We start from the raw sequence: 13,552 nt of genomic DNA on the forward strand, positions 1-13,552 counted from the left end.
GTATTCCAACAGGTATCTTTCAAATCTTACAGTATACTTCTGTTTAGGCAATTTATCGTTGCAAAACTCTTGCCATTTCTTTTACGTTTTTTTTAAATGTAAAGGACTGGAGGCTTGCCTCTTTTGGGAAAGCTGGGCAGTCTACATTAGTTCATTGCTTTGCTATTTTAACAGTATAATTAAGTTTTGGAATATTGATGCATTTATTATGAGCACATTTATTCCCATTGGTATTGTTCATAATATCTAAAAACTAAATTATTCTACCTTGTTCTGGGGTCTTTTTGATGTTTTTTGGTCCCTTTTGAATTTGGCTAATGTGTATTTTTAATGGAAATTCATTGGCTATAAAATCTATATATTTTCAATTATATTTGTTACACTCACAGAATGATTCTGATTCTTTCAGCATGTGAATACTAAGAGTTTTGCAATAGAAGACAAAGGCCTGCTTAAAGGCTTTTATTTTCATTTTAAAAATATATTCAATTTCCCCCCTCTTTGCTAAGTATATATACGGAGCAATTCACATAATTTTATGTGACCTAGAAATACTGTTAACAAGTATTAACAAGCTTGAAACTGAAAACTGTTGAACTTCCTCCACAACAGTTTCATCCAGCTTTTTCTCTCTCCATTTCTGTCCGACAGGCCTAGATGCCTTTTCTGACTCTAATACTGTCTCCTGCATGACGGGCGTACACCATCTTCAAGCTCTAACTTCTCTCCACTACTGACTGCTGTGTATTTAGCAATCCCTTAAGATCTTTGTCACAGCTATACTTCCTGTAAAAATGGCCACTTCTTCAGTGCTGGTGTCTCTTACATTTGGGACAGGGGATCCTCTTTCTCTTGTATATGTGTCGCTTTTTCCAGATGTAGTCTTCTAGAATGTACTCTTAATATCCATTACTGTGTAACAGATGAGTTAACAAAGCTAAGAATGAAAATTCATAAGTAGATGTTTCACTATAATGAAAGATAGTTTAAGTTATTACACAAGAAATTAAAATGGCATGAAGGTTACTTTGACAAAGTAATTAGTTAAAAAAACTCAAATTGTAAGGCACATGCTTACATTGTATTTAGACTTATAACAGGTTTTAACATCAATATAGATGTCTTGACTTAATGCTTATTCAGAAGTAGCAGTGCTGTTTAGTATTCATGTGAAAATGCAATTACGCTTTTCTCTACTAATCTTGGTGATGGGTGACTTTGTGTATTTGTCTAATAAACTCAGTCCAACTGACGTCTGTCTCTGTCTTCTGCGTAGTACTTTCTAAACTTTTGTGTATGGAAAGATTTATTTTCCAAAAACAGCAAGATATTAGTAACTTGAAATAAAGCATAAACAAGTTACTTAGAGAATAAAGTTAAGAAATATTTCACCATGTAAATTGGTCTTCGGGGAAATGAAATAACATCTCACCAAATATATTACTGTAAAATTATGGCCTTGCATCTTAACTTTCTAGAATACTGTTAAGGTTAAAGTGCAAGACCTTAAAATATTTTGTGCTCTCATATGCTTCTATTCTTAATATCTGCTTGCTACGTATAAGCCAAATGAGATTGAGCCTCAATAAAATCTTGCTCACTCAGTTGTTGTTATAATGCTACTGCTTGGTGGTGGGCTTTTGTTGTATTCTTATTACTGCATCATGGTTTGTATAAAACCATGTAATGGGTTAGATGTCTGTGCTGCTAACAGAAATGTTGACTATTGTGCAAGGAATTGCCTTTACCTATACTGTTTTGATACACGTCCATTTAACTTCAGTGGAAATGAGCAATTAACTGTTCAGATAATTAAATCATTTTATCTTATTAAAACTATCTACCAAAACTTGTTTCATTGAAATGTATGAGAATTGTAATTCTTGGATAACTTGTCATCATGGTTATGTTAAAGTGATGCACCCCTGATAGATAATATGTGTGCTTATTTTTAATCTGTTTATCTCAGAGCTATTATCACAGAATCTTAGAATTAAAGGTTCAAAGTGATCTTGAATATTACCCACTCTATCTGTTAAGAATAACTTTTTGTTAAATCTTGCTTATATACTTGCTTATAACTTGCTTATAACTTCAAAGATACTTGCTTATAATTTCAATGACAGCACAACATAACCAATTGGTGTTTAGTTGTGATCACTAAACTCTGACAAAGGATGAATGATTCTGTGGTTTTAAAAGTGCTCATTTTTTTCAGGATGGCACTGGATCATTAAAACGCAGTGGTTCCTTTAGCAAACTTCGTGCTTCAATTAGACGCAGCAGTGAGAAGCTGGTTAGAAAACTGAAGGGAGGAAGTTCACGAGAAAGTCCTGGGTAATTATTTCTAGATGCAACACATAGGAATTGAATTATGCCTAAACCTATCCTGCTGTGTAATAGGTTTATCTGCTGTGCGAATGCACCAGAGTTTAATCCGGAAGCAGTTCTCCCAAAACTGCAGTACAGAGGATGTTGTTGAAAATTGGTCATAAACAGTTGTAAAAAGTTTGTTCTTAATTTGATTGTAAACAGTATTATGGCTTTGTAAAGTTTTTGACATGATATAAATGACTAGTTCAAGAATTGACTGCACTGTCATCTTACATAGAATGACTAATGCACTTGGCTGGAATTTCAGCAGGTTCTCCTTAATAAGGAAATATGAGCCTTTTAATTTATTCTGAAAAAGTTATTAAGATTTCATTTACCATATATAAAATATCTCATTAAACTAGGTTATTGAATCTGTACAGATCTATTTAATTGGGTACCTGTTTACATTTAATAAACATGTAAACATGTAACATTTTTTTCAATTCTCACTTATTAATAAAAGCTGTTTCATCTACTTGTCTAGAATTCCTGCAAATAAACTATTGTTATATTAAAATGGACTGAAATTCTTTATCCAGTCCTTGTAATGAATAAAAGATATACTTGGTACCAATATCATCAGTGCTCCTTTTGAAATTATGCTCATTCTTCCTTATGAATCTTATGGTTTGAATTTGTTTTTTGTAAAAACATAAATAACTTTGTTATTCATTCCAAATATATAGAGATGTGTTCTCGTTCTCCCTCCTTCTCTCTCTCTCCCTCCCCCCTCTCTTTCTACACAGACACAGACACAGACACACACACACACACACACACACACACACACTGTTAGAGATATAGTGTTGTTGTTTCCAGGTCTAAGTAAATAAACTGTTACCGATTTCATTACATGAAAGTATTATTAACTGTTACAAGAAGTTACGCAATACCATTTTCAGTAAGAACAATGGAGACAATCCTTGTTGAAAATATAGAAACCAATCTACCTATGGTGCTTTGAAAAATAGGTAACAGTAATAAAGGAAAGGAAAATCTTTCTTTTAACAAGGAAAGCATCTTGATCAGATGCGATTCTTTTTTTGCTACAGTAAATATAGTTGCTTCTGGTTGTGATTATCTTTTGGCTTTGTCTGTAACCATCAGGGCCTTTATCCCATAATCTTTTCTATTTATGTCACTTTCTAGTTTGGAATATTTCAGTATTTAGGTTATTGATAAGGCAATTAAACTTTTTGGAGATACTTTTTCTCTGAACTACTAGATTTTCAGTCAATAAATAATAGCAAAATATTTCCAAAGCCACCCATACTTAAATGCACCTTTTGTTTCTTTCAAGAACATGTTTCCTTCTAAAACCAGCTTTTCTCTTTGTCTTTGAATAAAAAACAACTTTAAAATGTGAATACATTTTACAGGTCTTTTATATTGCTTTAAAATGTTGCATTAGCATAAGCTTTCATTTTAAAGAAAGTTTGGTTTACAAATAAAAAAAAATACTTAACTATTTTTATTGCTTCCCGAAGTGCATTATTTTATATAAACGACCATGATGATTTTTAGATTCAAAATAGCAGGTCTCAGAGCAGTATCACAAACTGCTTTTGACAGCAGGTCTTAAGAGGCTTACACTCTTGGAAAACTGCTGTTTGTGAATCATAAATCCATAGGTTCAAAACATGTAGGACATCTTGAATGCTCTTGCAAGTGGGAATTTACCCAAATAAAAGAATAACAAGATTCCAACCTACTTTCATTCAATGCAAACTCTTGTATAGTTTAACCTCTAACTAATATGTCATTTGAAGTGGTATCTATCCATGATGATATTTATGTGTGATCAGTAAAACATTGGCCCATAATGTCAATTTTTAGGGTTGGGTTTTTTTTTTTAATAGAACAATCTACACCACTACCCACCTCCAACTTAGAACTTGGGGCCAATGCAGTGGTGGGTTTCAAAGTTTTTTTGAACCTATTTTGTGGGTGTAGCCTATTTTGTGGGTGTGGCTTGGCAGTCATGTGACCGGGCGGGTATGAACAACTTGACATCACTCATGCACACTCAGTCACATGACCACCACCCCCAAACCATGTGGCAAAATTTTTTGGGTCTCCTATGAAGGGCGGGGGAAGAGAGGGGAAAACCTTCCAAAAATAGACAACTGGAGGATTAAGGGCCAAAATTAGGGAGATCGGAGAAGGCAGGACAGAGGGGAATCCAGTAGAAAGCTATCACATGCTGGGAAAAGAACTTTGGGAGATTGGAGGAGGCAGGACAGAGAAGAATCCAGGAGAAAACTCCTGAGCTTGCCGCTGCTGTCTGATGGATTGTGCCACTGGACCTCTCCATGCTTCTCTGTTCACCACCTCCACTCCCAGGTATGGGACTTGACACCGAATTGGGCTAGGATAGTGCAGATGGACGGGGTGAGCAAGCGATGGAGCTGCTTCCGGACGGGCGGGGTTGAGTGAGAGATAGGGCCGGGGCAGGCATTCCAGAAGTTACTTCCAGTTCCACCGGTCGAACCTCTTCTCACCGGATCGGTAAATTTCACCATCCAGTTCTCCCGAGCCAGTGCGAACCGGCAGAAACCCACCACTGGGCCAATGGTTTATTGAACATGCTTAAGGAAAACAAATTAACACTCAGCAGTAAATAATAGGTTTTTCTTTATCCAATTCTAGGCTCCACTAGGCAGAATATGCTCAGATCAAATTGACTAGATTTAAGTTTTTATTACAGACAAGAAGCCATAAACAGTGATTTTCCAGTGCAATGCAAAGAAGTCACAGACTGTGTATATCTGTACTCTATAGCCATAAGATAACATTCTAGGCTTCTTCCTCCTACTTCTCTAAATTAACCAGTAGGCCTTTTGATGCTAATGTCCTCCTCTCAAGACTTTATACACTCATGTTTTACACAGTCCTGTCTTTAGTGGGCTATTTAGTGCTGATATTAGTTAAAATACTCAAGAGTTTCCCCCCTGTATTTTATTGATTTGTACTTAAAGGAATGGTGCTGCAAGAATAATAGTATCATGACCTGGTTCCACATTCTAATGCAGAAGGAAATTTTGAAACACTTAAAAACCAGATTTTGTCTTGCTAAAGATTTCCCACCATATACTACACTAATACTTGTATTCCAGAACAATTAAATTTATATCACCCTGGGTATGAAGTCAATTTTTAAAAAATGATTATTTAATGTTTCAGTGTCATCTGTGGATAGTTTTCATTTAAAAACTGATAGATGTTCATATTTGTGCTGTGTTAAACATTTTTAGATTAACAATATTTGTATATATATATATATATATATATATATATATATATATATATATATATATATATATATATATATATATATATATATATATATATATATATTGCATGACTTACTATTTTACTACTTAAATATTGCATGACTTACTACTTTATGTTGATAACACCTGTATTTTAATATGCATGCACTGAAGTTCTTGGATATGCAGAAATATATTGTTATGGTTGGCACTAATACAGTGTAAATATTTCTTGTTTTGTATACCTTAGTTTATAATAAATTTATACGTATATATGTTGCTGGGACTGTCTTTTGGCTAATCTGTGCCAAAAGATACAGTGTTCCTGTCTATTGATATGGACTTGCTTTACTCACAACACAAATCTATAAAACCAAGTAATTTTAGCCACCATAATCCGACCTTGCCAGTGCAGGGAATAAACTGTTGCAAATTTTCCATTAAAAGTCCCTTATCTTGTAACTTATCAAGTGAGTAACTAAACTGACTGGGTAGTAATAGCCAGCTGTCTCAATTTTTTCATCCCCAAACATCCAAGTTTAATTAGTCACCCAACTTTATGGTTTTAGATCTTAAAGGTTCATAAAAATCCTAGCTGGCATATGTCCAGATTTTGCCTACATTTACTTCATTTAAAGTTAATGCAAATGTTTGCTGTGCGCAGCACACCAAGAGTTCAGAAAAATAGTAATTTATGTATTATGCTACTTGGTTTTAAATCTTTTAATTAAGTCTGCTAAAATTTTAGAAGCCCCCAAATTATTAATGTTGTAATTCAATGTAGGATAATTGTTCAAGAAATCTTGGAATATACCAGAGAAATACTACAAGGTTTTATAGGCATTGTTACAGCTAAATATGATGATGATAATAATAACATCCTCTGGAGCTTAAAAGTTGATTACCTTTTTTAATACAGTAAGATTTGATGCCAAATCTCTGCAGATTGTGAATTTCAGTTGGTTAATGTTAGAATGTTAAGGCAGAACTTTGACAACCCCTCAGTCTGATCTCATTTGCAATCCAGATCAGAGAAACTATCTCCAGAAAAGAGAATCTCTCAAAACCAATTAAAGCTATTAAGGGACAAGTCAAGATGGGCTATTATTTGTCCATTCAGTTATCAAGAATGAATGACATGTTCTTAACTAAAGGATTTTTTTAAAAGGTAGATACTGGCAGTATTATATCTACCTTTAAAATAATAATTTAAAACAGTATGATACCATTTGAGTTTTAGAAGCTCTGTGGTGGGATTGACCAGTAAAAAGAATTTAATAGTTAGTAAAATGGTACTTTAAAAAATCTTAAATTTTATGATCTTTTGTGATAAATATAGGAAAATGTGTGTATACTAAACTGTATTTCTTTCAGTCATAATAGTATTATTAGTGTCGGAGTTATTTTGTGTTAAATGTTTTGTGTATTCAGAGCTTTCCGTTTTCAGCTCTTCTGATTGGTTTATCATTGCATGTTCACTGTCCAGCATGAAGCGTGCCAGTTCAATGAATATTCTTAACGTGGGTGGCAAAACAACTGAAGATCATTTTCAAGTAAGAAGCCCTATAATATTCTTATGCAACTAGACGTTACTGGCAGGGCTCAAAATAGGTAAAATGATGAATTTGGGCATATCAGAACTCAACTCAGACATGGAACTAAGTTTGATAGTGTTTCATTCCTAATTTTATGTCACAACACTGCAACAATCTATTTCAAAGCTTCTAGTATGTAGGCCCAACAACTTTATTTAAAATGGTCATCAACATTTGCAGTTTTACCCTTTTATACCGTGTTTCCCTGAAAATAAGACAGGGTCTTATTTTCTTTTGACCCCTGAAATAAGTGCTTGGCCTTATTTTTGAGGATTTCTTATTATTTTTGAGGTGCAGGAGGCAATATTTTCAGGGAGGGCTTATTCTCGGGGGGGAGGGCTTATTTTAGCACATGCGCTCAAAAGCCTGATTGGGCTTATTATCCGGGGAGTTCCTATTTTCGGGGAAACAGGGTATACTATTGACTGCTGCTAATTCATTGCTCTTTCTATTCTCTGAATATTTTAGGGCACGAATTCCAGGGTTGTCATTAGAAACAATAAGTCTTTCATACAGATAGCAAATGAGGTGGCAGAACCATGCAGTTCAGACTACAATCAGGTGTTGTGTAATTGAACATGTCTTCTTGGGTTGTGGATTTGCATTTCTTGCATCTGTCTTACATATGCTTTTTTTGTAGTGAAGAGAGTAAGTCATAAATGTTGTATGAATGAAGCTATCTGGAGACTATGATAAAGATAATTGACTATATGGGGGACGACGACGACATATCTTATATTATCTTTCCCATAATAGGGAAGCAGAGGCTAATAGAGTTGTGAGAGATGTCTGTAAAAGTATTTATAAATACTTTTAGGTAGCAGACATTGTATTATCTTTATTGTCTTATGTATGGACAGTGTTATTCTGTAATGGCTTGTAGTATATTAAAGGCATTAGAAATTACACATAAATTCATTGATGTTCAAGTCCCCATCCCTTTTATACTATTTTACCATATGGTTTTTCAAAATCATCAAAATGCTTTTCCAGAACAATCCTTGTCTTCCACCTTTACTATCAAGGGAAAGCAGACAGTTGTTGGCTGCTTTATATTAACATTTTCTGAAGTTTGCAAGGTTTACTTTCATTGTCCAGGCATTTTAAGTGGCTATTGGAGTTTAGTGTCACACTGATTAGGATTAAAATATATCTGAACAACATCCAGCATACTGATGCACTTAAGTGTCAATCCACAGCAGTTTCTCAGTTGTATAAATTGGAGAGTTAGTCTAGAAGGCAATTAACAGTGGATGGAATTTTTTGTGGCTTTTCCTATTTGCCAGCTTTTGCTAAAGTCAGAGACTACTCAGAGCTTGGTTTAATCTCTAGAGTAACTTTAACCTGTCCCAAGGAGCAATAAATAAAAATAAGTTGTGCCCCTGATTAATTACAGGAAGATTTAAACTGGCAAAAATCCAACCAATACTTTTCATAAGGATTGTTTTTTCAAAGTTCAATTTCTACATAGTACTTGCTAATGAAAATCATTGGATAGGGCTACAATCTTTCATAAGGGAAAATTAGATCTTAAAATATTAACTGGGTCACATTTTAATAATGTCTGCATGAAGACTCTCCTTCACATGTCTTAATATTTGTCATGTTTGGTAGTCTTGTTTAAATGACCAATATTATATTGTGGCTGTTAACTAACCTTATAATTTCAACTAACACAGTTAACAATGTAGCAGATGTTTCAATAATAATGTGTAACACCAGGAGAGTAAAAACCTATACATGGGTAGTTCCAGTTGTCTGAAATATTCTTGCATTTGTATAAAGCCCAAAATAAAATACCCAAACCAATTAAGAACTTCAGTTTTAAAAATGGAACTATTTATAAATGCTGCCAACATCATGTGGAATATAATAACAAGGGTTAATAAAAGTAAAATAGTTGGAGGGATAAAGTTTGGAGGGACAAATCTCAGTTTTTGTGACATTTGTTTAATACGGTTGTAAGGGTAAATATTTAAATAGCATGGATATGAAAAAAATGTAAAATGGTTATATTTTTATAATATGAATATATTTGATGTGCATTTTATATTACAAATAATCATAGCTCTTAGCATTTTCAGGATGCAACATTGCATTTTTTCTTTTTTGCTGAAGTTGCTATATTTTTATGAGTTCAGTATCCTGTGGCAGAACTCTTTATTAGTCAATGTTATCATACAAACCATAGAATTAAGGATTTTTTAAAACTACTAAGATATCTTACGTTCTGAAAAAAACAGATTTGAAGATCTTTCATGTGCACATGCTATCTTAGAAACACATTCTTTTTAATTGCTCACTTTTTAAAACAAGCATGATAAAAAAATTGATAGTACAATTGGCTACTTTGTCTGATAAAAAATGATTTGACTGAACATGTGTTCTTCAATTAGCCACAGTTTGAGAACAGTTTTACACTTGTGGCAGAAAAAGATACTTTAATTAGGAGCTTTTTGGATTCCTCTTTAAGGAACTGAATCAGGTACTGACAAAGCTATGAAATGCTCTTGTTGCATATTGGAATAAAGCCTATCTATTAATTGAAAGTGGGCTGAATAATCTTGAAATTCAATTAAGATCCTAAAACTAATTTTAGGTAAACAGTATTAGTCTTTCTTTTTATTTTGGATTACCATACATTTTGTTCATTCGGCGTTTGTATTTTTAAATGACTGCAAAGTTTAGAATTGTATATAAACTCTTTCTGTTCTCTTTCCTATGCAGGGACGAACTAATTGTCTGACAGATTCAAGAGTTAAGAGTGTCAGTCACACTGATTTGGCCCACTGAGGTTCTGGAAGAGATGCTAGCTAAAAATGTTCGCGTGAATCATGAAGCACTGAGATTTACAGGTTTTGGGGGTCCACATTATGATCTTTTTAGCACTTTCTAGGTTAAAGACATAACAGATGGACTATTCCTAGGTTCTCTTAAAATAACTGTCATTTTAAAGAATCCTAGAGTTAGCAATTAGCTTCTTTCTGAAGCATGCTGAGTTTATTGTATTGTTACTAGCAATTTGGAGTTGTGTTACAGATAGCTGTATAGCAGTATTCATAAACAGAGAAAAATATGCCCACAAAATAGAAAAAGGAACTGAAGTACAAAAAATGCAAAAGCTTTCCACAACGTGCTGTTTTAAAACTGTTACAGGAACATCCATTATTAACTATGTATGCATTTGCTAGAATGAGATTTACAATAAGTTCATCGCTGTAAGGAATAAGGACTTTGTACACATTATAGATTACAGATACAAAAATTGTCATGTAGCTTATGACATTCAGGTTTTAAATCAGGAAGGCAAGATACTGGTTAATTGGAATGGAATAACTTTGACACCTCTTGAAAATGACAATAGCCAATTAATTGTGGCTATCTTCAGTTTAAAAATTAATGAAAGTGGTAGAGTTTACTTTAACGTAGAAGAGAAAAGCAGAATAAGCTAAATCCATCAGGTTTTTTGTCTTTTGATTTTAATCCCACAGAACTTTTCTTTTTTTCTCAGCCCAGAATTATAAGTACTTACTACCTCTTGAATCTGACTTCTATTTCAATTTGGAGTGAAAAAGAGGAAAAAATAAGTACTTTACTGTGAAGTTGTGGCTTGCAAGAGGGTCTCATAAGAAATTTGTCAGGATAAAAAAAGCCTATTAGTGGCAACTTTTTCAATCTTCCATTGAATCTTCCATTCAATCGTTTTTCTCTTCTCAGGGGACTAGATAAAAAGGATGTTTTATCTTTTTCCATTTTGCAATACTGTTATTTGCAAGCAGGAACTAGGAAATTTGTGCAAGTCATGATTGTATACCAAGAAAATTAAATCTCTGGCCAGTAGGAATAACCAAGCTAAATTAATTTTATTAATTTCTTGCAGTACAATCAATGTTAATGTGAACTGCAGAGGTTAAAGCACTAAACGGAATGTATTCTAGTTTTTAAAAAATTACATATAGCAAGATTTTTGGTTAAGCAGTCCAGTCTTTAAATGAAAAGTGAGAGCTGGTCAATGCTGCTGACTATGTAGAGGTTTTGTGAAAACATTGCATATCATTTGTAAATATCAGTGAATTATACTTGCTGGTTCACAGTGGAGTTGGTTATATTGTTCTTAACCATCTTAGTTAAATTCTAAAATTCTGAACTGACTTTGGAAAGCAAATATAAAGAAACCAAAAAGCTGAAGTAAGATACAATGACTCCATTTTTAAGTTATTGTATTTGGCATTCCTGTCTGAAAAGGCTTTACATTACATTGGTGGTATATTCTAATACAATTTCAGTCTGTTACTCAAAGTGGACTATAAATATGCCTTATTCAATATATTTTTGAGAATAAGAGCATAAAATCTAAAGCTCTTTGGAATGAAATGGTTAGGTTATTAAAATAATACTAGTCTCCCTTTTTTAACAATTTTTCCATTTTTATTTTCTTAAGGAGAAAAAGATGCATAAATAAAATGTTTTGTAAGGTAACATGGTTGTGAGTTACATTGTCCTTTGCATTTAATAACATTTTTTTCAAATGAATATTCATATTTAGCTTTATATTGTTATAAAATTACCTCTTGAATGCATGCAGCTTAAATGAAAGTTGAAAATATATGCTGCCAAAAAGGTGAAGGGGGCAGCCCTTTAATGCCATCTTGTTTTGAACTTATAACAAAGTATAGTAGTATGCTTAAAGGAATGAACCATAACAGCTGTCTCTTCATTTGGTGGGACTAAAATTTTGATCTGTCCAGTAGAATTTATGAATACTGTTACTTTATGTCCTCCAGATGAGATGAAATAAATTCTCAGAATTCTTAGGTCATCTAGACTTAAAATTCTGGAAATTATAGGAATAGCTATTTTTAGAAGGAAAATCTAGTATATTATGTATTATGAATAAGAGAATTGACCTAAAATATTAATATTCTCACATGGAAATACATATTTGTGGCTAATCTGTATGACTGTGCTAAACTTGGTTCTTAGTCATCTGATTATCCTGCCTTGCTTATTATGGATCTATCTGTGAATAAGAAATGACAGAAAATATTTACCTGATACTTTTCTTTGAAGCAGTTTACTCAGTACATTTGATTAGAAAAATGGATATACACAAATCTATGGCTGGACCATGCTGTGAGATGGGCAGTTGTGATAAGCTATCACTCTACTGATATACTATTGAGGAAATTATGAATATAGTATATCTTCTGCAATGTTACATAAAAATTACCATATATTTCTAGTTCATGATACAAACAGTTCAGCCTTTCACTAATTTAAGTGAGTATTGTGGAAAAATAAATCACATACCATTCATTTCATTAGAATCTTGTATTTGGTACAAAAATAACTTTTCTTTGTACATCTGTTGTACCTATTTGAAGAACTGAGTCCTCACCAGCAAAACCTATTATAAAGGGTTTTGTCCACTCTCAGAAGTAGCTTAAGCAACAATCTGTGTTTTGTATAATCTCTAAAGCACGATTTCTTCCCTACCAAGTACACTTCTTCATAATAAATGATTTAATCCTGTCTTAGAAATGTATCTGTGGAAACAACAGGGCCATCCAATTAAGTCCACATCTGTCAATGAATCCCTTTTAGACCTCATAATTGTAATCTGAAAAATAAGTTTGAGGTGTTCAAGTGAAACAAAAGGAAAAGAACATGATCAATAGCTATGTGGGTTTTCCTAACAGGAAAACCCACATCTTCCTGATTGCCATTTCTCACAACGCTGTGGTAAAACAGCAGTGAATTGAAAGCTCAATTGCAATATTAATCTATCTGACATCTGCACATTAAATGTCTTGGCAGCAACATTATTCAGATAGATTTTTTTCTCTTTAATTTTAATATAGTATAAGTGATGGTGATAATCTAAATTGCCCATTACATTATACATTTTCTTAGACAATACTGTTCATTACTACCCAAGTCACAATTTTATTTGTCTTATAAAATAAGTTGCAATATTAAATATAGTTTACTTAAGCTACATCTATAATAGATGTTCCTATATCTATTTAGGATGCTCAAGAATATAGTTAGCCCCAAGACAAGTCTTTGAAAGAAACATTGGGGTTGGACTAGAAGACCTCCAAGGTCTAACTCTGAAGAATAACTCTGTTATTCTGTTATCATGGTGATCTAAAACACTTGCCTTGATTCAGTAGTTATTCATATGTATATGAAAAATTGGCATTAGTAACTTCTGGTTTCAAGAAAATGCTTCATGGAAAACAATTCAGATGTTTACTACAGATATCCTTCTTTGCAAGCAGGAATGCTTTTTAGATTTAACAATGT

General features: G+C 33.1%; 1 protein-coding gene across 6 annotated transcripts in view; it reads left to right on the plus strand.

The window, feature by feature from the left end:
* KLC1 (kinesin light chain 1) overlaps positions 1 to 10,323 on the plus strand; it is a 39,567-nt gene extending 29,244 nt beyond the window's left edge. For 2 of the 6 annotated variants that reach the window (XM_087726907.1, XM_087726914.1), the window contains exons 14-16: positions 2,219 to 2,337; positions 7,135 to 7,201; positions 9,971 to 10,323. In XM_087726907.1, the coding sequence (XP_087583033.1) occupies positions 2,219 to 2,337; positions 7,135 to 7,201; positions 9,971 to 10,036 (252 nt within the window). In that variant the 3' untranslated portion in view covers positions 10,037 to 10,323. Of the gene's footprint in view, positions 1 to 651; positions 1,850 to 2,218; positions 2,338 to 7,134; positions 7,202 to 9,970 lie in introns of those variants that run through there. The other 4 variants (XM_087726923.1, XM_087726931.1, XM_087726941.1 and 1 more) reach the window with 2 other exon arrangements.
* Positions 10,324 to 13,552: the final 3,229 nt, after the last annotated feature.

The sequence above is a fragment of the Thamnophis sirtalis genome, unplaced genomic scaffold (genome assembly GCF_051295495.1).
Source record: "Thamnophis sirtalis isolate CommonGarterSnake01/CBP01778 unplaced genomic scaffold, rThaSir2_p1.2 scaffold_1, whole genome shotgun sequence".
NCBI classification, from domain to species: Eukaryota; Metazoa; Chordata; class Lepidosauria; order Squamata; family Natricidae; genus Thamnophis; species Thamnophis sirtalis.